This window comes from Rhinichthys klamathensis, unplaced genomic scaffold (assembly GCF_029890125.1).
Source record: "Rhinichthys klamathensis goyatoka isolate OS25496 unplaced genomic scaffold, OSU_Roscu_1.1 h1tg000242l_1, whole genome shotgun sequence".
Taxonomy (NCBI): Eukaryota; Metazoa; Chordata; class Actinopteri; order Cypriniformes; family Leuciscidae; genus Rhinichthys; species Rhinichthys klamathensis.
The window spans coordinates 1,842,618-1,869,751 of NW_026606764.1; the positions used below are offsets into that span (position 1 = coordinate 1,842,618).

The window sequence follows — 27,134 nt, forward strand, 5'->3', positions numbered from 1 at the left end:
CACCCAAAAATGATGTCATCATTTACTCACCCTTAAGTTGTTCCGAACCTGTATGAATTTCTGTCTTATGCTGGACACAAAAGAAGATATTTTGAAGAGTGTCAGTAACCAAACAGTTGATGGGCCCCATTTACTTCCATAGTGTTGTTTCCCAAACTATTGAAGTCAATGGGGCCCATCAACTGTTTGGTTACCCATATTCTTCAAAAGATCTTATTTTGTGTTCAACAGAAGAAAGAAATGCATACAGGTTTGGAACATCATGACAGAATTTTCATTTTTGGGTAAACTATCCCTTTAAGCAATGACATTCAAAGGCAATTGTGTAAACGAGAATATGGCCACTAGAATGCACTCTAGTCATGTAAATAAAAGGCAAGATAGACGAAAAAGAAAGAGAGAGGGGGGGAGAGAGAAAAGAACCCTTCGAAACAAAGGACTGCAAAAGTTTTTACTGTAAAGCTAGTTCTGCATACAAACAGAGCTTTTGGTTAAAAAGGCAATAACTATTTATCTGTCTCAGTCTCCCCAAAGCTGAGCAAAGAAACTGAAGATGATCATTTGTTCAACAGTTTCCCACTGTGCATTTACGAACTGAAGCCTATGTCAGCATTATCTTCTCTCTCACATCAGAAAGAGGAAAAGCTGGATCCCCCCCCTCATTTTCCCCAGGGGTCTCTCTCTCTCTAACCCCGACCTCATGTTTTAGTCCCGCCCCCAATCCAAGCAACTATCTGCATGTAAAAAGCCACAAGTCACGGAAACCCTTAATTGTGCCTAAAAAAGGCTGAGCGCACTTAGTCAAGCTTAAAATTAAAGGATGCGTATGAAGATAGACAGTCAGCCAAGGAAATGGGATTTACCTTGGAAAAAGTACATTATTCAAGCGTTTCTCTAGTGTTTGTTGGGCTGAAACACTTGGGAATTTTTTGCTCAAACTTTGAGCTCTTTCTAAATGCATGTATGGACACTAAGGGAGGCAAACATGCGCAAAGGTCTTGGGATATAACTCTGGTTTCGTAAACAATCTCATCTGTTGTTCCTGAAGTGTTTTTTTTTTTTTTGTGTGTGTGTCCTCCTCTCCGGAAAACACTGCCAAGCTACTTTTGTGGTTAATGGGGGCATTGTAAGTTGTTTTCAGGGGGGTAAAGGCAACCACGGATAAAGAAGGGAAAGAAAAGTGCGGACTATTTATCAATGAACTGAGAGAAAGCAAGAAGGACAAGTGGGAGGACAGGCATCGCAATGGCTGAAAGGGAAGGCGAGAGAAAAGCGCCTGTATGTAGAAGCGTCTCTTTCAAAAAGTTGGATAGCTGGAGCGCAAAGAAGCGCAGATCATTTGGAGAGGACTTGGATAGGTGCGGTGCCCTTCCCCCAGACGCCGTAGAGCACAGCGCGCAGCCATCACAAGCGACGCACGCTGTTTCTGTATCCAGAAAAGTTTCCAAAATCTCAGCGGCCAGCCTCTCAACCGCAGACCTCAAGAAAGCGTCTCATGGAATATCTCCATCGGTTCGTGAGCTCTCTGAGAAGTTCAGTTTGAGCACAGCCGGGACACAGAGCTCATTAGTCAACACTGGAAGCGTTAAAAACATAACAAGTGCCGACGATTCGTCTTTGAACGAGAGTGGCTGCTTATCCAAGGAGTTTTCGGAGTCTGTGAAAGAGAAACTCAAAGACAGTAACAAATGTTGCTCTGCTCAAGAGTCTGTGTCAGAATCGGATTCGGACAGAGCAGATAAACACAGGCTCGGGAAGACTGTGGGTGGCACAAATACAGGTAGGCTAAGATACATTGTTTTGAAATCCTTGGTTCTTTTTTTGCCTATTAGGGCTTAACTAATCGTCAACCATAAACAAAGACACTTACTATAACACGTCTGCTCAAACTAAAATACTGATCTGGTTTGTACTTAAAACTTAGCATTGCATACTGTATATCGTTGACTGTTATATGACAGATTGCCAGTGATTTTCTGCATTTGAATGGCTGCTTGATGCATACATGTAAATGCAACTATCATACTGTGAGTTAAAAACACAATGTTTTTGTCTTAGGGATCCCAACATGCAAATCTCGTCGTGGCTATCACCCTTCCTATGGAGAGACTATACATGTTGATGCAAACTGGCCAAGCGTTACTAAGATTAGAGAACTATTTGGCGATGGACGCAGAAAACAACATAGGTCAACTTCAGATGCTGATGACTTGAAATCTGCCTGTCAACACCTCCAGCATTTTGATGCTAAAGAGGACATTTCAACTCCTGACGAAAGTGACAAACAGTTCCCCCACCAGCCAAGGGGAGCCTGGCAAGACACAAACAGCTCTCATCATGACAACAGTGCATTGTATGTGGACTATTCAATCCCTGACTTCCATAATTTAAGTGCTAAAAGCAATTCTTGTGAGTTTTTGAATTGTGATTCTACACCTGCTCCCCCACCACACAGTAGAACGTCTGCTTTGCCCCTCAGGTCTCACCGTTGGCAGCTGCAGGAGCAGAGACAGAGGGCAGAGCAGCCACAGCCACCGGATAGCTTGCATTCCACGCATAACTCCTCCCAACCACAGACAGGGCCCTCCGTAGAACTAGCCGGTGCTTGGGGAAGACTGAGCTCTGGAGAAGAAGACGAGGAGTTAAGTGGATGGACAGTCGGTAACTTCCCTCAAAACAAGCATGGCACTAGGGCTAAATTGAGAGGAAGGTCCTCAGGCAGTGAGGAGGATAGCCCTGCAGCACTAACTCAACACAACAGGGACGTAAGACGGCGCTCGCTACGGAAAAAGAAGAAAAGCAGTTGCAGCAGGGACAATGAGGAGTCAGATGACAGCGACAACCAGCCTGTAATGATGGAGCCGTGTGATTCTCAGACGGTGCGCCGCAGGATTGAGGGTTTCCGTTCTAGAGGTTGTTATGCGGGCATGTCATGGGCACGAGACAATCCATCTCAACGGTCTCATATGACTAAGGACAGTTTTAGGCACCTATATAGAAATTTTGAGGGGTCAGTCGGAACTAGCTCTGTTCCTCAGGTGTCACGGGTTTCAAAAGTCACCATACCCTCATTTATATCCAGTCCGTTGGGGTCAAAAAATAGTAGCAGATATTCTAGCACAGAGACATTAAAAGAAGAGGATAAGCCAGCCAACATCCACAGCTTCAGCAGGGCATCATTAGCGGTTCTGAGTAAAACATACCATGGCAATGCCACTATGTACCGCTCGCCTAGTTTTGGACATGGAGATAACTTTTCCCGTGCCCCAGTTCGAGTTCGCCCTAAGCTTGTGCCCAGCCTGATCCCAGCAGACTGTAAAACAGGCAGTTCAGAAAACAGAGAATTCTGCCACTCCTTAAATAATGAGAAAGACAGGAACAGGATCTCTATGTCCAACCCTGACATTGCCTCAGAAACTCTGTCGCTTCTTAGCTACCTTAAGACTGATCTGTCTGAGTTAAGAATGAGAAAAAAAGGACAAGATGATGAGGACAATCTGAACTCTGATCAAGGCGCATCTGTGTACAGAATGGGCTCCAGGACAAATCGTCCGCACCATGGACGCCCTTCACTGAAGGATCTCACTGCTACTTTGAGGAGGGCAAAGTCGTTCACTTACTCTGAGAAGCCAGTAGGACAGCAATATTGTAGCGGGCCAAGTTTGAGGAGTTCTTCCGAGCAACGGCTAGACTCTGAAGGCAGTGGTGAGCAGGTGGTGATTGCTGACAGGGAGGTGGAGAGCGATGACTGCCGAAGTACCTATGGTTACGACGAACCAATGCCGACCCCTCTACAAGACCGCTATGTACAGGAAGCCAGACAGGTAATAAGAGACATTTGTCAAATGAGTGAAAGTAAGGATGATGATGATGATGATGAGAAAGAAGACCATTTCAAGACAAAAAGCAGTGACACTAAAATAGACACTGTAAAAGAAAATAAGGCAAAACAGGAGGTGAAGAGACTTGAACACCCTGTTTTTACTGGGTGTAAGGAAGGGGAGGCTGATGGAAAAAGTGAAAAATGTTTACAGAAGGGAAATTCAGAGGAGAACATGTTCTGTGATAAGTCATTGGATGAACTCTCTGGTCATGAATCTAGCCTGACAGATGAAGGAATTGTCACAGAGCCAGAGGTTGGCTCATATGGGGGGCTGCCCTGCAGTAAAGACTTGCTGGGTCAGACACTCACCATTTGGAATCAGTCAGGGTTGTACGAAGAGCAGTCGCCTGATACAACACCAGAGGAATCTCTTTCATCTCAGGTTCCGTCTGTTAGGACAGAGCATGAGGGAGTAGCCACAGGAGGAGACATTAGCAACTGTAAAAATGTAAACCAGGGGGGCTTAGAGGCTCCGTCTACTCCTAGTGCTATTCGCAGGCGAAGGAAATTTTCCTCAGCTGGAAACAATGGTTCAGAGTCCAGCAATGGCAGTAACGGAGAGTCGAACGGTGAGTCTGCATACCGCTCCTTGAGTGATCCCATGCCTCATAGACGTTGTTCAGTTGCAGAGGATGGCGGAAAGAGCTTCTCCATGGACAGCAACCTGCTCGGTTCACTCTCTCTAAACTCCAAGGTGGGTGGTGTGGAGTCCTCTGCCGCAGACCTTTCTGAATATACAGGCAGTGCCGCCAGTGACCTTTCCGTGTGTAGTGACAGCCTGAAAGATTACAGTACTGTGATTCAGAGCATTGTTTGTGAACCTGGTACAATGGACAATCTTATTGATGAGAAAGCAAATGGCAAGGCTGTGAAGAAAAAGAGCTTTAGCGACCCCAGTAGACGTGGAGAATTGGTGGATACAGTCCTAGAATTTCAAAAGCATCCCAGCGAGCCAATTAGTGAACAAGAACAATCCATACCACCTTCTAGCAGTGAGCCCATCTTATCTGAGCAAAGAGATGAGCTATGGGCACTGAACAGTGAACAACGACAACTTTATTGTCCAACCAGAAGGTCTCGTTCTCAGTCTGAGCATGTTTTGCCCTCCCACCTTGGTCATAATGGAGAAACAAAAGCAGCAGGGGAGACATCCTTTCCTTTTGATCCTACGCTAGCTCAGGTTTTGTCTCCTCGCATCACTCGCAGAAGCCCCAAAAAACGCACAAACCGCTTTACCCATCAGGTTTCTTGTGATGAAGGGGATCAGTTAGATGAACATGGTGAAGAGCAGTCCTCCACATCCATCCTCCCCCAGCTTCCAACCTCAAAGGTCAGACCCAAACATGTGCGTCATGCCAGTGAACCTGCCACATTTGTGCCTATCATTCCTTCACATGCCCAAGTATCCCAGGATCTCCAGAGGTCTAGCCAGGACTCTTTATCGCCCAACAAAATAGTCCCGGGGGAGGACACCCCATCATTAGAGGACGTCACTGAGCAATACATCTTGGCCCTGAACTCTCCAGAGTCCCCTGCGGAGACCTCAGCAGCCACTGGTGGGGTTATTCTGGAGGGCACTACTTCCACACCTTTAGATCCCACCACTGAGCCAAAACTGGAGAGGAAGTCAAGTGAGGAACTTTCCACTGTCCCTCTGAAGGCCAAACCAAGAGTGGTGAGTGATGTGTTCTATTCTCTATTTTGGGTATTTAACTGTCTTTGAATTGTTTGTTTATGGCGAGTTATTGCATAAGTTCTTGCAGATGTGTATATCTATAAAAACACAGCAAAGACGGTTGATTGGAAATAGTTTTTTTTTAACTTTCTAATTGTTTCTAACTGTTGAAATTTATAACTTGTAAGCAAAGCAAGTCAATGTGTTTTTGCATAGTTTTTAATTTTATGAGACCTTCATGCTGGTGTGTTGGGCTGAGTTAGATTAAGGATAAAACTGATATATCACTCAGTCTGAAGAGAACTTGGATGAGAATTTCAAGGCCTTTGGCTTGAGTGGGCATGTGTGTGCAAAATCATGTATTTATTTGTGTACTCTTTGACATGTTGTTACCTCAGGTTGTAGTGCAGGCTGTGCAGTTGAATTTACTGTTCCTGACTTTGTCTCTGATGAAAAGAGCAGAACGATGTTTCTTAGAAATATGAAAGGCATATTTTTTCCCCCCTGCAGGTTCTTCTGGAATCTTGTAGTTGTTCTTTTACTTTGCCTACCTTCGTTTTGGTCCAGTGCCTGCAGTGTGTTTGTGCACTGTGTGCTGCAAATTCCTTTGTTTACTTGACTATGAAAAGTCATAATATTCTGGAATTCTACACATATTTTGAAAGGAATGCTTTACCCTCTTGTGTATTTATGTAATGTTTTATCTGTTCTATTGAAGGTTAAAACAGCTGAAATTAACCTTCAAAAAAGGCTTGTTACCAAACTGACCTTAGGGAGAAATGCCATTCAAATACATCATATTTAAGAGCATAGTGCTTGGTAGTGTATGTCTGAGGGTCGTGATGTTTTCCGAAGTCTTGCAAACTCTTAGTGATGGATTATTTCTCTGTATGACTTGGTAAGCCCTCTGTAGCACGGTTGGTCTGTCTTAGACACAGGGTTTGGTCATAGTTTTCCTCAGTCCACCTTTTATGGTGCTGTATTTTCCTGAGATTTCGTCTGTGCCAGCTTGTCCTTTCAGTATTGTGGTCCACTTAGGGCCGTGTTTGGAGCGGCTTGATATTGGATGATTATATAAAGGGTGCAGATGAGTTTGAGTAACATTCTGTTGGCCTCTATTGCTCCCAAATTCCTTTTTTTTTTCTTCTTTTTTTTCTTCTTGCAAGGGTCATTATGAAGTGCACAGTGGGGAAATGTTTGTATGGCCTTTTCATTCAGCCGGGATTATGCAGTCTAATTTGAGTCCATCATTGACAGAGGCTTGGAGACTTGCACACGCTTTTCACTCTGTTCTCAGGCACTCGCACACACACATTCGTATTGCGGCTAATGATAACACAAAGTGTAAATAGAGCTAAATGTTCCTCCTCTTAAGCTCCAGGCACATTTCCAGAGACTAATGCCTGCTTTATGACATGTGTAGGGCTGTTTGATGTTTCTTTCGTGTTTTTTCTCCATCATTTGAACAGTGTCCAAAAGATTTTGTCTGCAGCACATGCCATTTGTATATGAATATAGTGGCCTCAGAAAGTATTTGTACACTTAAGCCACAGTTAAATATGGATGAGTGTCATTGCATTATATAACTAAATAGCCAAGCAAATGCTTATCTTTCCTTTTAAAAATTGCCACTAAGTTTGGTATGTAGTTATTTAATGCAATGACATTCAATCTTTGACATTGAAAGTGTCCAAATACGTTTTGGGGCAAATGGATTGCATTTTCTTTCAGTTTATTTAAAGTAAACGTACAAGTAGTTATTTCCATATGTTTGGAGTTATTTTCTGTGATTTGGGTTATCATGTAATCACTAACCACAGTATAATGGTTGTTGTTAGGTAAAAGTTGAGGCCGTGGTAATTATGTTGACTGCATCACTGTACTTGTTCTTCAGCGAAAGAGGAGAGTACAGACATCTGACACTAGTGGGTTAATGAATATTGAGGCTTGGAGTGCTTCAGAACATAAACACAGGGTGTTTATTACACGGGCTGCAGTGTGTGTGTGTGTGTGTGTGTGTAGAGCTTGTGTGTGTGTGTGTAGAGCTTGTCTGTGTGAGACGGGTTAGCCAAGTATTCCCTGAGGTTGTGATGATCAGAAACTGTAAACACACCCCTGAAAAAAGAAGGAAAAACACATGTGGACAGGCTGTGGATGGGAAAACGCCCTCGGATTGAGTTCTTTGTGAGTAACCTGTGAAGATGTCTAAATGCTGCGGTAATGTGAAACGGATAGAGGAGGGTGAACACATTGTGCTCAGCTGTACAAAGAAGACAAGCAAAAGATCTGAGATAAAAGAATGTAACAAAAGCACAGCCTACTAAATAACCCCCATGTATATCACACCAGACTGATCTCATGAAATGGCGTATGTATGACACGCCAATTCGTATTTTCATTTTTGGCGTGCTATCAACACGCATAATCGCTTTTCAGCGTGTTTATCAACGCCTTTGACTTAACGTTATATTACTGTATTATGTATATATAAATATATGACCTACCCCAACCCCGTCCCTAAACCTACCCGTCACTGGGGTTAATACCATTTATGAGTCTTCTCCTACCATCCTAGGAAAAGAAATATCGCTCCACAGATGTAGATATAGATTTTGCTTCGTTTCGCTCGGACATTTAACGGCGTACACATACACGCGGAATCACTCGGACATTTAATGGCGTAGACATACACGCAAAAGATTTCGGCGTTGACATACACGCGGATACCTCAAAATGCGTATAGATAACACGCCACTTGAATTGAAAGTGGCGTGTATGTTTACGCAAAGTCATGATGTCATGTTGATCACACATGTGTGAGTGTTTGTGTTCATAATGTTAATGACAAAAAAATCAAAGTAAGTTTCTGATGCTCTTGAATAAACTGAAAAAGAACTTCAAGGAAGCATTTGTGGCATTTGGTTGATTATCACGAAATTTGTTTTCCTCGGTTAAGTTTTAAAAACCAATAATATTAATTGGAGTTACATTTAATGCACTTCTATAAGGTCTTTTAGAGGGTTTATAAGGAGACATGTGAAGCGTGTGTTTTTGTAAAGCACTTGAATTTAACTATTGATTTAAAATATATTTTATTTGATCCTTAAAGTCATCTAAATTGTCAATTTTTTAGATGAGACTACCTTTCTAGTTGTATGAGGATCTAGTTGTATGAGGACCCTCTAAAAGACCTTATAGAAGTGCATTAAATGCATAAGCATTAATGATGTAATACCATTGGCTGGAGTTAACTCCATGTAAATGGTAATTTTCATGACGTTGAAGTTAAAGGATTGGATATAACATTGCATAAAGTAAGCGATTCTATCAAACTAGTTTCATGTTAACACATATGTTTTTTGAGGCTATATTTTGAAATCAGTGCATATTGTAATGTTGCTTCCAGTGCAGTGCCTTGTCCCATAGATTTCCATTGTAAGTGCCTGTAAACATAGGGCTGCAACAAACGATTATTTTGATAATCGATTAATCTAACGATTATTAGAACGATTAATCGACTAATCGTCGATTATTTCGCAGACTGATCAGTAAGTTTGGAACGATTATTCAGCTTTTCCAATTAGTTAAAACATTGAGTTATACATATTCTAACTATAATATAAAAAAAAGAAAATCACTTCAGCTTTTGAAATAGTTGTTTTAATGAACTTTGAGCCAACTAAACAGGTCATTCTCTTTAAGTTTTCAGATTTCGGTCCAACTCAAATCACACACAAATGCTCTCTAAGCATTGTTTAATAGGCCCACTGCTTTTCTTAGAACTGAAACAGAAAAAGGGACATTTACTTCAGGACACAAAGAATGGTAAAATATTAATCTGCAAACAATTATTATAATTATAAAATTACAATCTTTTTTTACATGACAATTGAGCTGACAGAGACGTTCTCATTCCCTTTTAATTTATAGTATGATAAAGTGACTGCCGTGATATTCTTCCTATATCATAGGAAGGATATAACATCTCGTTTTGTAAGTCTTCATGATTATTGAACAAAATACAGGCAAGTGATAAGACTATAATAATACCTAATATACTAATAGTGTTACAATAATAAAAACAGCCCTGACTCCTAAGCTCGATCAAGCTTTATTCTATACAAAATAAGTCATCACATTACTGTAATTATATTACTATTGATAATATTATTACTATTATTAGTAGTATTGCATTCTCTAATAAAGAGAGATTTGCCGCTGGTGGTTAGTTAGCTCCAGCTGGAGAACACTCACTTCTCACCGGCTCCTCTTTTGCCGGGATGTTTCCTCTTGCACCCCAACATTGCACACGACAGCATTCTTGATTTGAAGTTTTGTGAAACTTTCCCAAACCTAAACCTTGCTAGTTCGGATTCGTTTGCACTGTCATAATTCGCGCTGTTTTCTCTTCTACCGCAATAGCATTTGTAAGGGCTGCACTACACTCTAGCGCTACAGCGCCGTAGCGGTCAAATCGCGGGATTGCAGGCCCTTACATTAGGTCACGTGAGATCAAACGACTACTCGACAACAAAGATATTTGTCGACAAATTTTTATTGTCGACGTTGTCGACAACGTCGACTAATCGTTGCAGCCCTGTATATTTCAAATACAACTGATGGAAAAGGCTTGCTTGTTTCAGAAGAGATCTCAACAAAGTCTCAAACTGTACTCCGTTTGCCAAAAAACAAAGTCTGCAGTCAAAAGTCAATGATCTTAATTTGATCTCAAATAATCTGAATGGCTATCAACATTTATTTATAGCTCTATGACTTCAGCAAAGCTGGTCTGCAGGTCTTAACTGGTTTAAGGTGTGTGTGTGTGTTTTAGCAGGAAGGGTAGGGACACAGTTTTAGTGTGTGTGTCTCTGCTCCTTTATCAGTGCCTGTGCCGAGTGATCCTGCGCAGACAGGAAGCTGGGGAACAGAAACAGGAAGTTGTTGTGGTTACTAATATGTTTGATGAGCTGCTGAGGCTGGAATGTGCCGCTCTGCTCGGGAGACTGTTTGGAAACAAAGTGCCAGGCGTGAGACCGTACACACACACACACACACACACCAGACGACTGTGCTGTGTTTGCATGACTTGTCAGAGCTTTGATGCTGTTCTGGCTGTAACTGCTGCTCAGTGTCTTTAGCTGGATTAAAGGCTCAGTTAAAATGAGTGCATGTGTTTGCTGTCTGCCTTCGATTGGACTGTTGTCTCAACACAGTCATGTCTGTGCCGTTCCTTCTAACTGAGAGTAATTCCCTGTGTGTTCATTTCACTCAGACACTTAAGTCAGTGTGTTTTAATGTAATGCCTGGATGTCTTGGAGATGTCTGTAGATTTTCTCACCCTTAAACTTGCTTGCACTGTCCCTGCTGCTATTGTGAATGATTCATGCGTCTGCTGAAGAATAAAAACACCTTTACTAGGCTAAGCTGGTTTACTGGGTTAAGACTGGTTAAAAGGACTGGTTTGACACTTTTTAGCAGCTCAGGCTGGAATATTGCGAACCATTTTAAAGGGATAGTTCACCCAAAAATTTTAATTCTGTCATCATTTACTCACCCTCAAGTTGTTCCAAACCTGTATGAATTTCTTTCTTCTGCTGAACACAAAAGAAGATATTTTGAAGAATGTGTGTATTGTGTAACCAAACAGTTAATTGGCCCAGTTCGATTTCATTTAGTTGCCAAAGCCATTATATATAACATTTTCTTTAATAATAATAAAAATAATCATTTGTTACATTTATATAGTACTTTTCTGGGTACTCAAAGCGCTTCACATAGAAGGGGGGGAATCTCCTCAACCACCACCAATGTGCAGCATCCACCTGGATGATGCGACGGCAGCCATATTGCGCCAGAACGCCCACCACACACCAGCTTACCGGTGGAGAGGAGACAGTGATGAAGCCAATCAGTATAAATGGGGATGATTAGGAGGTCATGATGCAGGGGCCAATGGGCAAATTTGGCCAGGATGCCGGGGTTAAACCCCTACTCTTTTCTCCGAAGGACATCCTGGTATTTTTAATGACCTCGGTTTAACGTCTCATCCGAAGGACTTTCACCTCTTTTCTGTTCCGGCTGTTGTGTTCATGGCCGTTTTGTAGTGAAGGAAAAGAAGGCCACATTCCTGGTGCCTGTTTAAATGAAAACAACAGGAAAACATCTAGACCCTGTTTTCTCTTCTCCTCTATTTTCCTGTGCTCTTTTGCTCGCTTCATTTACATTCAATCAGTCCTTTATTTTCTCCTTCCTTTCATTTTCAAGTATTTCTTTTCTTTTCTTTTTTTTTTATAGCCTTCCTGTCATCCATTACTCCCACTGTTCCTCCCTGTCAGAGTACCTGATATCAGGGCTGAATCTCTTTTCTGGAAGAATGACAAAAATGACTTCATCCCTCCACAATGTTCCTCAGCTCCTGAGCTGTCTGCATATGGCTTTCAGAGGAGAGTGAGAGAGACATTAAGAGGATGAGCCGCTTTAATGGACAGATAACATACTTTCCTTCAGAATACATTCATTATAAAGGTTCAAGGAATATTGTACTACTGTTTGTATAGTGTTATTTTAGTTTTTTATTAATATTTTGAATTCGCTTTTATTTTCATATTTTTTGTAGTTTACATGATAATTTTAGTTTAATATTTTATTCATTTAATATATATATACAGTATATATATTATGTCTTATCCCCCACCCCCCACACAAATTTCGATGCACAGTACTTTTTGGACAGCTACCCATAATTCCACCAGAGCAGAAGCATTCACACAGGGGTCACGACCCCATGAGACTTCAGGGCTGTGTTGTGTCGGGTGATCATTGTGACCTGGACTCGACTTCCTCTGCTATCTGTTATCAGGAATATTGATTCCATTCCCTCTAACTTGGTTTTATCCATTGGGATTTGATTTGGATTGCACTGATGCCCAATATGTAGTTCTTTCCTTAATGCATATACACATTCATGATCTGATTAATCATGGTCCTACTATTTTTATTGCTTATATTTAGATGTAAACCCCTATCCATCATCAGATGAGGCTTCTTCTGGTGTTTTCTACTGTTGGTGGTCTCTGTAAGCATGAGGGTGCGTGCATTTAGAGTTAAACTCAAGCGTTCTGTCATGCAGATGAGGGTAAAATACTGCCAGGATCAAGTCTCACACCAGATTAGTTGAACTTGGGAAACGTCAAAGTGATTGGAGATGTAGGTGGTATGTAGCTGGTTTGTCAGTATGAGGGCTCACCAATCAGAACCCGTATTTTTTTCTTCATTTCTATAATCCGACCACCCATATCTCCATCTTGGGCTTCTTTTCTCCAAACTTAACTCAATTCTTCAGCATCAGTGTGATAGACGCTCGAATGCGTGTTACACTTATTTTACAAGTGTTTTTAAATTCCTCATGTTGCCCCCTCTCGAAATGAAACTGTTTTTAGAGGTCACTTGTCATTCAGTCGACACTTATCCACTCTTACTTCCAGTAAAAGAAACGCAGGAGCTTTCCGTCAGGAGCAAAATAATACTCATGGCCTCATGATAATCAAACAGGTGGTTTATCTCCGAATCTTGTGTGTAACTACTGCCTGAATTTAGACCTTTGTTATTTGAGAATTACATCATGTCTACACTGGATGCGACACGGCCACAACAGCTAGAAGCTGTCTACACTGGACACGACAAAGCGACCGTTGCAAATCCATTTGTCCTTCCTATGAAAAGTATTGTGAGTGCTTGGTATACGACATAAATAGGAGGCATCAGTTTACTTCCGAGTATTTGTCGTGTCGCACCGCATCCAGTGTAGACAGCATCACTGATTATATTGGGTTCTATTGTCTTTTGTCGCATTGCATCGCACTGCTCGCATCCGGTGTAGACACGGTGTTATTAGTGGTTTTCTCTTGCGTATTACTTGTTTTCAAGTCTAAGTTTTTCTTCAAAAGGTTATATTTTTTAAATATATTTTATTGTTTTATTGTAATGGTTTCAGTTTTACTAAATCTGGATTAAGAAGAGTTTTCTTTCAACTCTGTCTCTCTCTGAAGAGAATCAAAAATAAAGTTTTGTCATTTCATTCTTATGAATAAAATGACACACATTAATGTGACTTAGACTACTTTTAGACTAACTTATTGTTCATTATTATGCATTAGTTTGCTATTTTAACTTCAAAGTGCGAGTAGTTAGAACATTTAAAAAGCAGCAAATGGGCTTGTCGTGTGTGTTTGTGTGTTTTGTTATGAGTGGTAGGCTGTGTAAGACAGCTCCAGTATGAGAACAGGGTCACAGAATGATGCAGTTCACCCTTTCCCATGGTACATCTGGCACAGCTCCAGTGTTTGTGTGTTGATTTGTTTATCTTCCATGTAAGCCTTCTGCATTGCACTGATTTATAGAGATGAACTCAAGGCATGGAATTGAAGAGAAATGGGGAGAGGAACAAGAAAAGAAAAGGGCAATTGTAACTGCCATGGTGTTTGTTTCACTCTTAAAGTTTATTGTTGTTTGACAAATTTGAAAAAAATTGCTGCATATTTATTTATTATAAATTATTTAATATGAAACAAATAATAAAGTTAGTTAAAATATACATGTATATTAGTACTGGGCAACCACTCATCGTGATTAATCGCATCCAAAAGAAACGTTTGTGTTTACATAATATGTGTGTGTGTGCTGTGTATAATTTTTTTTATATATAAATACATACATATGCATGTATATATTTAAGAAATATTTGCATGTATACAATGTGTGTGTGTGCGTGTATAATATATATATATATATATATATATATTTAAACATAATTTATATTATATATAAATATAAGTATTTTATATGTAAATAACACATTGTTCTTAAATATATACCTGCATATGTATTTATATACTGTATATATACAAAATAATTATACACAGTACACACACATACATTATGTAAACATTAACTTTTATTTTGGATGCGATTAATCGTTGCCCAGCACTAAATATATATATATACATACAAACATACACACACACACACACACACACACACAGTCTATATATATATATAACTATAATTATTATTATTAATCATAAAAGACTCTTTACCCACAATACCTTTGTAGTGATGTTTAACTGTTCAGATGACCAAATATTATTTTAAAAGATTGACTTAATGGGTGATTCTTGCCTGTATACATGATGCTAGAGTGTTGGGTGTTTACTAGGGTGTTCTCATTGATTCCTAGGGTGCCCTGAGTCATATTTAGGTGGTTTTAAAAAGAGTCTTGCACCCAGAAGTCTCTGTGATATTCTGGTCTCGGAATATGGTTCCAAGCCCTTATTTTAGTTTAGGATCTGTGTGATTTATTGTCTTGCAGGTGGAAATAATCCAGTAACTAAGTAAAGTAACAGCTTTCCACAACAAGCTGCATGGTTTAAGGTATCATTTTTGTCCGTAAGCACAAATGGTAAGCATGCCAAAATGTCATACTTGGGGTTAGAGGTTTAGAACAAACCCTCAATCTGAAGTATGAGCACTAATAATAGTGATGTTTGCTTTAACAAGCGCCACTAATTATTATCGTTATGTCATTATATCAGCTTTCTTCTTTCTTTGTCCCTAGTGTTTTATACTCTGTCAGTTATAACTTTGCTTTCTCTGTCTCTCATTACGATGGTACCACCCTCTGTAATTACAGTGTTCTGTTTGCTTATGCGGGAGAGAATGGTTTATCCACTTTCTGGGGTTCTCTAAAGAATCACTGCTGCCCGTCTAATTTATTTCTTGTCATTGGACTTCTGTGTGTGCGGTTATTAAAAAAGCATATTTGTCTGTCATCTTGGGGAACAAAGACAAAAGGCATGATTTATGACTGTACTATTTGGATTTTGTGTATTTCAATCCGCTATCTTCTCCATGTTGTGGTTCTTTTCCCTTTTTATAAACCCGGAATGCTGCAGCTGTGTGTGTGATGTGGGTAAGACATCCATATTTCATTCTTTTCCACTTTGGATCAGTGTTCTCCACAAGTTTGGACAACATGGAAAAGAACCACCTCTTTTGCATAAATTCTATTTAGAAAATCACAAATGTCTTTGTGGAATCTTCAGGAATGGAGCAGTGTTTTTGATTTAGAAACTGGGTTAGTTTACCTTGATCAATTTCAGTTTTAGATGAATTTGATGTAACTTGGGAATTTGACTCTATAACTTAGTTATTTGGATTTCATGTGGATTTATCTTGATTTTTACACATCAACAAGGTGGTATTTACATCTTACATTTACATCTGCCATTCAAAAGTTTGAGGTCAGTAAGAATTTTTTTTGAGAAATTATAGCTTTTATTAAGCGAGGACGCATTAAATTAATCAAAAGTGTCTGAAAAGACATTTATAATGTTAAGGAAGATCCTTATTCCAAATAAATGCTGTTATTTTGAACTTTCTATTCATCAAAGAAAATGTATCTTGGTTTCCACAAAAATATTAATCAGCACAACTGTTTACAACATTGATCTTAAAAATGAATGAGCAGCCAATCAGCATAGTAGAATGGTTTATGAATGATCGTGTGACTAAAGACTGGAGGAAAGATTCAGCTTTTAATTACAGATTTAATTACATTGCAGGATCATTCCATGTCAAATCAACCAAATTTCAGAAACTTCCCAGACTCAAATTTTTTATTTTGTTAATATTCTTTCTGAAGAAAGGCCAACATAAATGAAGAAGAAAGCCCAAATATTAAATGTCATGGATGTATATTTACTGAGTAATCCACTATTTTGTAGAGGGGGGTCAAAATGACAATTTTCACCTGAGATTTGGAGCCAAATTACAGGGGGGTAAAAATTATTTTAGAAAGATGGCAGCATCATCTTTTTATTTTTACACAAAGATTAGTAGGTCTATTAGCCAAATCTGTTGAATTTAGACATTTTTGTTGCATTAAATGCCAATGGTGACAGTTCAAAAAAGGTGGAAAAGCACTTCTTGTGTTGTTTTGCCCCAAGTTTGCATGCCTGTAACTCAGGAAGTATTAAATATATCTTAATATCCTTTTAGATTCTGGTTCTTAACAAACATTTCTTTAGGTATCTTAATTTTAAAGGCCCAATATGGTTCATTCCCAGAGATATGGGGATCTTAATGCGGTTCCATGAGTAAATTGTTCAATTGTACACATTTTTAGTGGTCGAAAACCAAGTGTGGGTCACTTTGCACACAGCTGATACTTTTTCCTCTCAAAGTGAAATATCTGAAGATCAAATAATGTTGAAACTAGAAATGTATCTAGGTTTTTTTTTAAATTTTTTTATTAACACACACAATATTCAGTTCCATGAATATTCTTTTTCCAAAGTTTGCGTGCCTGTAACTCTAAAAGTGTTAAAGATTTCTCAATATGATTTTAGATTCTGGTTCAAACTTTTCTTTTGAAATCTTAATTTTCAAGGCCCTGTATGGTTCAATCACATTGATATGGGGATCTAAGTGCGGATCCATGTTTAATTTGTTTTATTTTTTACTTTAAAGGGGAATGTCTGAAGAATAAATAATGTTGAAACTAGAATTTGAATCTTGTTTCCCTCTATCAAAACAATTGCATAAAACACACCTCTCTGAGTGTCAAAAATACAAAGAAATGGTCAAGTTGAGGCACCTTAACTTGCTCTCAAAAGTGTATTTATATTTGAATCTATATTTGAATCAGTTTAATGGATAATTGGAAGAAGGTATTTTGTCCATTTTAACAGCTTCTGAAGCTACCAAGAGTTCAAATACACAGTATTGTAACCACATGATACCGCATTGACATCCCAACATCTCTGGGATTGAACAATTTAGGACCTTAAAAATGAAGATTCCAAAAGAAAAGTTTATTAAGAATTATAATCTAGAACATTAAGATATCTTTAATACTTTTAAAGTTACAGGCACGCAAACTTTGAAAAAAGAATGTCTAAATGGCACAGGTATATTCTATTCAATTGTGTTGACAGAAGAAAGAAACAAGATGCATTTTTTGTTCTTCAGATATTCCTCTTTGAAAGAAAAAAGTATCAGCTGTATGCAAAGTGACCCACATTTGTTTTTTGACCACTGAAAATATGTACAATTTACCAATTTACTCATGGAACCGCATTAAGATCTCCATAACTCTGGGATTCAACCATAATGGGCCCTTAAAAAGAAGATAATGTGGCTAAATATACATCCATGACATTTAATATTTTGGCTTTCTTCTTCATTTATGTATTTCTTTCACCAGAAATAAATGTTCACACGGAATGACCCTGCAGTCTTCGTTATAGCATAAGAGACTATCAAAAACAAAAATCTTACCGAACCCAAACATTTGAATGGAAGTGCATATACTGTATAATTATTTGTCTGTAAATAAATGGCAGCTATGATACATTCTGAGTGTGACGGAGTTGACGGTACAATGAAACCTGTCCTCATCCTTCAAGCGTTTCCTCATTGGCGTCCGAGCCCACTTGCTGTCCCTCACGGACAATGCATGTACTGTAGCAGGCCAGGGCATAACTGAGCATGTGGGCTCCGGGGCCTTCAGAATGTGGGTGGACCGGAGCGGCGGTCCCTCTCTGACTGACACATTTACATGCATACTGACTCTGTCTTGGCAGGACAACATGGGCACATCTCAAGATCAAACTCGTAGACTGTGTGCCAATTTTAAGGAGAACGATCGAGACTTCTGCGCCTGCTCTCTCTCTCACTCTTTGTTCGGCTTTAATGGCGTCGGTGAGGCGGTTTAGAGGGGCTTCACGTTTCTATGGTGATGGCAGGAAAGACTACAAGACCTCAAGTACCGCCTCCAGGAAGAAGGGTCTGGAAAAGGGAAAAGACTTCAAAAATCAGGCAGGTTTTTCTTTAGGTTTGCATTCAAACATTGTTTTTTTTTAAATTATTATTATTCTAGTCTGAACATTATCTATTGAGAAAATATAGCGTGTCAGAGTTAATTGACTGTCCTCTGCATTGCTATCAACCAATGGTGCCATTTTGGGAAGGGACTACTTGTTTGAACGACCAATGGAAGATGGAGGAAGTGTTTTGGAAGTAGTACTGTAGTAGTAGTAATGTACATGTAGTAGTAATGTAGTGCAGGTTTGTTTGGTATCGCTTCACCTTTAATGTTGGTAAAGTTGAATGTATGTTCAACTTTCGTTCCTTTTAATTGTTTGATTTCATGAGATAACCGTCAAGCTAGTAGTTTTGTTTAGACTACTTCTCACATGAGTTGGTTATACTGTATGCTTTCAACAGGCCATAATGGCAGGAGTAACTGCGAGGATAAAGTCACATGCTTGGAACTTTAGCATGATTGGAGGCTAACGTAACACTTCAGGAACTGTTAACGTTGCTGTGGTATAATTATCTGTGTTTGGGTTTCACGACGCGTTAAGGGTGGTCCGGAACTGAATTTGCCCAGCTTTTTAAAGTGATGTTTGACAGTCCTGAAATAGCCATTTGGTTTGTTTTTCCTTTTTCAGACTCTGCTCTTTCTCCAATATTACAACCTTAATATAGACAAAGAATGCCAGCAAAAAAATTTCTAAATCAGACATGCACACGATTAAAGAGCTGGATTTTGGTGCTTGGCTGGCTGGCAGAGATTGGGCCAGGGCCAGGACCCCTCGTTGGTCGCCCCTCCTCTGAGGTTTAGTCAGTCAGATGAATGCCTGGAAATTTGAAGGTTGTGTGCCCGATGCTTATCTGATCAGTTTCAGTAATAAATTCCAATATTATTACTTCCCTCACTTGTACAAAAAAAAAAGAAAAGAAAAAAAATGATATATATATATATTTATATATATATATATATTTTTTTTTTTGCAATGTGACAGTCTTTTAATGACAATTTAAGCGGCCATTGATTATGATTTCACTTTTTTAAACTTTAGTTAATGTGTAATGTTGCTGTTCGAGCATAAACGTTTGTTTATTTTTAATTAAATAAAAGTTTTAAGACAACACAAGGCAAGACAACAAAATGCTATCATCCTGTATAAACCACTTACAATGTAAGTAGTATTTCATTTAGGTTTATTTTGCATTACAATAATGATGAGGTTTTTTTTTTTTTTTTGCATTTTGCATCAAAATTGGGAGGTGAATGTAATTAATTGTCATAAAAATAGTAATAATGTGCAAAATCTTAATGGTCCCCTTTCTTATTTTTCATTTTGAGGTTTAAATAACCTTGACTAGTTCTTGACAGGTTTACAGATTCACACAAGAGTGTAAAGAATGCTTAAAAGAGTTAAACATGTGGATTTACAAAATCGCAGATCGCCTAATACATTTGTGTGTGCGAGTGAGTGCGCATGTCGAGAGAGGTGAACCATATGTCCTCTGGCTGGACTCTCGGGGTCCCACGTCTTCAGCACGACCCGCAGATCAGCCTTCATCAATCATAATAGCCCCAATTACCCTCCTAATGATGATTGTGATAATGGTAATGACCGCTGATTCCAGAGTCTTCGGAACGCAGGAGAGGTAACAGAGGAAGACAGGTGGTCGGAAGCCAGGAAGTGCACAAATGTTTTGTACAAAGAGAAAAAAGCGCAGTTGAGATGACTGCTGGAGGACATTGGGAAAATCATGCCATTATGTCAAGATTGACCTCCTATGAATGAGGAGCCTGTGCCGGTAGAGCAGGTAATAGAAGCCTGAGTTTGGGATTACAGGCTGTGTGTGTGTGTGCGTGCGTCTGTCCAAGAGCACAAATAACTTCAGAGTTACTCCGGGTTCATCCCGGAGGATGATTTTGTAGCTCAAAGGTTGATTCTATATATCTCACGAGATTTAATGCAGTTCTCATTTATGTTTGGTTGAAGTATTAACTTTATCTGGCATGTTTGTTTTTTATACAGTAAGAGAATCGAGCTAAAAAAATTGATGGGGAGTTCATATTGAGATGCATAATTTGGTGTCTTGGCAAATTTGAGCTCAGATTAAAATGCGAAAAGTCTGTTTTGTTCTCCAATTTTTCCTTTTTAAAGATTGTTTTCCATTACACAAGCGTTTATTCTCTCTTTCTCTTTATTTGTTTATTTATTACTTGCTTTTTTGTTTTATTTAAAACATTAAGCCTATTTCAGGAATTTTTTTGCAATGTGACAATTAAGCATATTTTTACATATACAGTATTTTTATTGTATTTCAGTAAAAAATACTGTAACAATTATTTTATTTATAATGCCTTACACAGTGTAAGTAATGTTTCATTGTTTTGTTTAGTTTCATTACAGTATTGATAATGAGATGTGTTTTGTATGTTGCATGAGAATTGACAGAATTAATTAACCGTCATAAAAATAATTGTCATAATGAAAAAAAAAAAAATGGTCCTATTTACTTTTTTCTTTTTATCATAAGCTGAAAAAACAACCTTGGTCTGTTCTTGAGAGGTTTAGAGATTATTTTCTTCTTCAGAAATAGTGGAACGGACACAGCTGCAATAACATGTTTTCTTTTTTTGCAGCAGCAGCTTTTCCCCCTATTTTTTCACCCCTTACACATCTTAAAGTGTTCACTCTTGTCTTACTTAAAGCTTGTGAGTTAAGTCTAGAAAGCTCAATGTCAAGTACATTCTCTTGTAGCCTACATGTCGCATATAGGATCCCAAATTTAGCGTCTCTGGGAATGAAAACGAATGTTGATCTTGTCACCGTTTAACCTTTTTCTCAGATTGTTCAACATGACTGTTTTTCTGGCAGCAGAAAGATGGAATATTAGATGACATCAGCATGGAGCTCTTCAAGTTGTAACAGGAGACGAGGTTGTTAGCCGTTAAATTTAAGGGACACTCGAACACAACTTAGACGAGACATTTTTATCGTAATATGTCTTTGCTCTTCTGCAGCTGAATCCTTGTTTTATAGCTTTTGATTGGCATAAAGCCATCACATCCAGAATTTGTACATTCCTAGTAATGTTTTTCTCTGGATTTTGTGTATGAATAGGAAGTTAGTTGAGTTTGGCGCAAGGCTCCAGATGGGAACGGCAAAGTTACTGCCACCACCACCAGCAGCCTCTTCCTCCCCCCTCATCGGAGGAACTATCCCGTCCATTTATCTCGACCTATTTTTATCCTTCGGGCCTGTTGTGTCGTCAGGCCTACATCTGGTTCTCATTCGTAGTTCTCATTCCATAAAAGACAAAGTTGCATTTAGCGAAGAGACTGCAACAAAAAAAATTTTCCCACTCTCTCCTCGATCTTTTATTCACACATTCACTCCTACTTTTTCTTTGTGTATGTGATTCGAAAGTCAGTTTGCAGGACTGGTAAAACCAGGGATGCAAATGTGTCACCTTTAGGCAGAAATGGCTGTTTTGATTCCAAAATATAATGTGCATTTGAAAATGCAACATGCGTAAGCTGTCTTCCCAAATTTGTTATGAGAATCATTTATAAATCTGTTGTCGACAAACGAGCCAGGGATATTTAAATATACAATATATTGTAATTTTACTGTTGTTCTGTAAAATAAAATATTATTAAATAGATTTTGTTTTTATTTTACAGCACAATAGTAGGCTACCCAGACAGCAACATACTGTCGGATGAAATGTGGATTCTACGCATAGCTACCAGATGTGGGCCGGATCTGGGCCGACACTATGTTGCTGTCTGGGTATTGCTATAGAGGGGTGTGAAGTAACGAATTACAAATACTCACGTTACTGTAATTAAGTCGGGTTTGTTTGTTTTTTGAAATTGTTGCTTACTTTGTTTGAGTTGAGTTGTTTAAAAATTGTGTACTTTTACTTGAATAGCCTACATTTTAAGTGATGTATATCGGTACTTTTACTCCGCTATTTTCCTTCCGTTTGTGGTCATTACTCGTTACATGCTTGTTTTAAAATTTTATTTTTATCCATCAACGTGATTGGATCAAGCAATCGGTCTCGTGATATGTTGTCAAATCAAATTCTGCATAGAAAACTTTAACCGCTAGCCTACCTGCTGTTTCTCGTGGCTGCTGTGGAAGTGCATTCTTCAAGCATCATATTCAATCGAGATATCAGCGTCTTCCTCTAATATGCTAAGGTACATTTCTGCTTACTTAATGACTTTATCTGGCGCTAGCCTATCTACAGGGCCTGACATTTGGTGTGAGGTTGGGGGTATTACGTACAGTGTAAACTCAAGTGCTATGTTCATAATATGCGCGTTAGTATACGAGTTTAGTATGATCGCGCGCTGTGAAGGTGTGTTGGGGACAGTCTAAAACTGTGGGAAAACACCTTCTGTACTGAAATTGGAGAACCAGATTCAGTATGCAGTGCACCTTATGACCCATGGCGTTAACTTGAACTGCGTTTCTGTAAGTGCGTGACTACACCTCGTTAATAAACAACGTTTTTTTATTATTATTTATTGATCCCTTTCATACAACCCGCCTTCATTTAGCAAGTGCATCTGCGCAAAAATATTTTTCAAGTTCAACATTTGTGTTGTTGTTGTGGATGCTGCTGATAAAACATCGAATTTGTTTATGTGTGTGTGTTTTGTAAAAGTTTCCCCGAATATAGCCTACAGTGCTTAGCATAAAAGTGAACACACCCATGCTAAAGTTGACTAAAAAGAGGAATAAAAAAATCATCTTTTCGAAATTGATCTTAATGCCTTAATTAAAAAAATTAGGAAAAATCCAACCTTTAAGGACACCAATTTTCTTTGTGAATGAAAAATATATCGTAAAATAAATAAATGTTCTTCCTTAAAATACAGGGGACACCCCTATGTTAAATTCCCACAGAGGCAGGCAGAATTTTTATTTTTAAAGGCCAGTTATTTCATGGATCCAGGATACTATATGAATCCTGATAAAGTTCCCTTGGCCTTTGGAATTAAAATAGCCCCACATCATCACATGCCCTTCAACATACCTAGAGATTGGCATGGGGTCCTTTCCATAAGATCATCTCTCAATGCAAATCAAACCAGCTATTAGGATAACTGAAATAAAACCATGCCCCAATCACTTATGCTAAGCACTGTACTTCCCTATTTAATGCACAATTTTCCTTACAAATTATATTATCAGCATTACAATTTGAGTAAATGTAGCTGTGTAAAATTTAAGGGATGAATCCACCCTTCTAGAACAATGTGCATTTACGTTTAAATTGTAACATATTTAATGGCATGGAATTACATTGTAATAAGCGTTAGCTCACTGTCTTAGCCTTTTTCAGTTTATTAGATGAGTGAGGTAAACATTAGTGATTCTCATTTCTTTATCAAACCACAAAAACTGGTACCGGTTTGGAGAAAAATTGGGTATTTTTAATCTCTCTATTTAACTCATCTCATGGTGTGTGATGCTGAACTATTGTGTGAGTTTCTAAAGGTTTTTGAATTCTTTGCACAGTTATGAATATTGATATTTTATGTGCAACAATAGCATGCTCAGGCTCAGTGGCCTTACACCTAATTTTAAATATATATAGGCCTATATTTGTTTTTCAAACAATATGATTTAAATGGTGATGAGTGTACTGTTTTGATGCATTTTAAAAATATGGATGATAGATATTCTTCAATATTTTTGACAAAGAACAAAAGATAATTAAAAACTAAATAAAACGGTTAACTTTCATGAAGTAAAATCACTTCCTTCCTTCCTTCCGCTAGAAAAAAATAGTCCCTGACCGTGAACAGCAACAACATTCCAATGTGTAATATGCATGAAAGCTCAAATAAAAACAACTTATACAACACAATATGTGATATTTCCTCACACAAATATAGCTTATCTCTCAGCATGAGAAAATGTTCATTTTCCGTTTATTCCGTTATTTTCTCTCTGCACTTATAAATAACCCTTACTAAATATTTACATAAATAAAAACACAAGGGCACATATTTTGATAGGTCTTTAATCTATTTTATTAATGTTATTAATTTAGTTGCTAGAATGCTGCCTAACAAGATAAAAAATTTTCCGTTGTTGTTTATTTAAATTTATTTGAACATTAAAAATGTCTCATTTCAATCACTCCGCTTCACGTCGTGCCCAACAACGCTCTTCAGCCGTGACTTATTCATGATGCACCACAGCCTCTCGTACCTTATTGCTTACAGTATACAATGTTTTTTTTTTATTATTAATTGTGGTGCACAGTGTTTATTATAAGGGGGTAGAATGCACAGCTAAGTATTCACTACTCATGAGTACTTTTAAATAAGCTACTTTTTTTTACTCTTACTCAAGTAGTTTTTTTTTGGACTTTTTACTCTACTCACACTACATTTTTTGGAATGTAATGGTACTTTTACTTGTATGTTTTTTCAGTACTCTTTCCACCTTCTTTATTGGCTTAATTTTTATAAAGTGCAACCTTTGAAAATGCTAGATTATAAAAGTACAATTGTTCATTATTTGTTCATGTTAGTTTGAACATGTCTAATGTTCAAACTAATGTTAACAGATACAACTTTTGATTTTAAAAATGTATTAGTAAATGTTGAAATAACATTCGTATGTTTGCAGTGTTATTTGTTTTGGGTAAGTTACTCTAAAAAAAAGCAATTAATTACTAGCTACATTTTCAACAGAGTAATTAGATTACTAATTACTCTCTATTAAAATGATTGCATTACTTATTACTAATTACTTTTTTAAATCCCGTATCAACCTCGACCAGTTGAACAATACAAAGGAAATGGCTCTTTTAATTCTTTCAAATAAATAATACAAAATTGCATAAATGATTCCTGAACTGAAGTATTTCAAAGGAGAAGGTTACATTAAAAACGTACATTTTAACATTCGACGTAAAATGTTCATGTAACGTCCACTATTGTTTAATATAGAATTGTTCAATAGTGTATAATGCAAATTCATCAAAAGTAACTGTAATTAAATTATATATACAATTCAAGAGTAATCTCTTACATTAGTTTTTTTAGGGCAAAAGTAGTTAAATTACAGTAATTAAATACTTAGTAATTCATTACATCGTAAACTGATTTTTACCAAATTTTCTGCCTGGGGGACCAACATATATTTTAGTCACAGGTCAGGAACAACGAATTTTTGTTTTTGGTGAATTATCCCTTTAAGATCACTTGATTTGTCAAACCAAACTCAAGCACCACAGAAATAGCTCTAAAATGAAATGCTTTCACATGGACTTTTTGAAATTTTGACTCCTTTTGATCCTGCTTTTATTCACCACAGTGACACGAGTCCTGTGAAATCCCTCCTTTCATAATGCTATAGATTGTTGTTTTGGAGCACGCCACAACCACCTGACCCAGTAATCCCAGCGAGCTGCGCTTATATGTGTGTGAAGGCCGGATTTCAGGTCAGCGTTTGCATTCCTGCTTGCAGCCAGTCAGCAGCCCCCGACCCTACTTGACCTTTGACCTTTCACCCCTCTTGGTTACCACAGGTAGAGGTATTTACCACCTCAGAGTGTGAGAGGTGAGGAGGTACAAGCGTCAAACAGACTTAGCTCACCAAGGGCCAAAGGTATCTAGTGGCCCTTGACCCATCAGTAAAAATAAACAGAAATACTGTATATGTGAATGTTCATTTCAGTAGAAGATGCACAAGGATAAGTGTTTAACCGTGTACAGGTTCACACGTGTTTTAATGGGCCCTACAGTTTCTGCATTGTTGTGTAAAAGGAGAATAGGTCGTTTATCTCTCACACACCCTGGTCGACCTTCCATATAAACAGGGTCAATAATTGGATCCATTCGGCAGGTCGTTGAGTGGAGGTCACTGGGCTAAAACAGCGAGCCATGAGGCTCTCGATCTCTCTTGCTCTCTCACCTTTTCTCTCTCACTTTTTTGTTGTGTTTTGTCCTCCTTAAATGCAGCCTATCTGAGAAGTTGAGAGAGTAAGGAAAATACTGTGAAATATTGCGATTTCAAACAACTGTTTTCTATTTTAATATATTTTAAAATGTCATTTATTCCTGTGATGCAAAGCTGAATTTTCAGCATCATTACTCCAGTCTTCGGTGTCACATGATCCTTCAGAAATCATTCTAATATGCTGATTTGCTGCTCAAGAAATAGTTTTTAGTATTATCAATGTTGAAAACAGTTGTGCAGCTTCATATTTTCATATTCTGTGATATATTAAAAAAATTTTAGGGTTGTTTGAATCCAAAAGAACAGCATTTATTTGAAATGGAAATCTTTTTTAACACTATAAATGTCTTTACTTTAATTTTTGACCAATTTAATGCATCCTTTGCTGAATAAAAGTATCAATTTCTATAAAAAGAAACCTTTTTGTCAAAATTGTCTTGGACTCTGTGATATGTCCAATATTACTGTCAAATCAATGAATCGCGATAAAGTGTGTTTACACCTAATATATATGTGTGAATATATTTTATTTATTTATATATATATAATGAATAAATATTGAGTTGCCATATCAAAAAACTGCCACATTTATCTTGTTACTTTTCTGCCTCTTTCTGCTTTCCGTCACTTTCCCAACAATTTAAATGTACAACTTGTACACATTGTAGACATTGCTTTGGTTTTTTTGCCTGGTTGCAGCTCTTTTATAAGTTGTAAC

At 38.1% G+C, this 27,134-nt stretch overlaps 1 protein-coding gene across 3 annotated transcripts in view; it reads left to right on the forward strand.

Annotated features, from left to right (window-relative positions):
• The first annotated feature begins 744 nt into the window (after positions 1 to 744).
• LOC130100429 (rho guanine nucleotide exchange factor 17-like) overlaps positions 745 to 27,134 on the forward strand; it is a 103,975-nt gene continuing 77,585 nt past the window's right edge. Inside the window, exons 1-3 of one of the 3 annotated variants that reach the window (XM_056265888.1) lie at positions 745 to 1,780; positions 2,059 to 2,353; positions 2,480 to 5,558. In XM_056265888.1, the coding sequence (XP_056121863.1) occupies positions 1,246 to 1,780; positions 2,059 to 2,353; positions 2,480 to 5,558 (3,909 nt within the window). In that variant the 5' untranslated portion in view covers positions 745 to 1,245. Of the gene's footprint in view, positions 1,781 to 2,058; positions 5,559 to 27,134 lie in introns of all 3 variants that reach the window. The other 2 variants (XM_056265886.1, XM_056265887.1) reach the window with 2 other exon arrangements.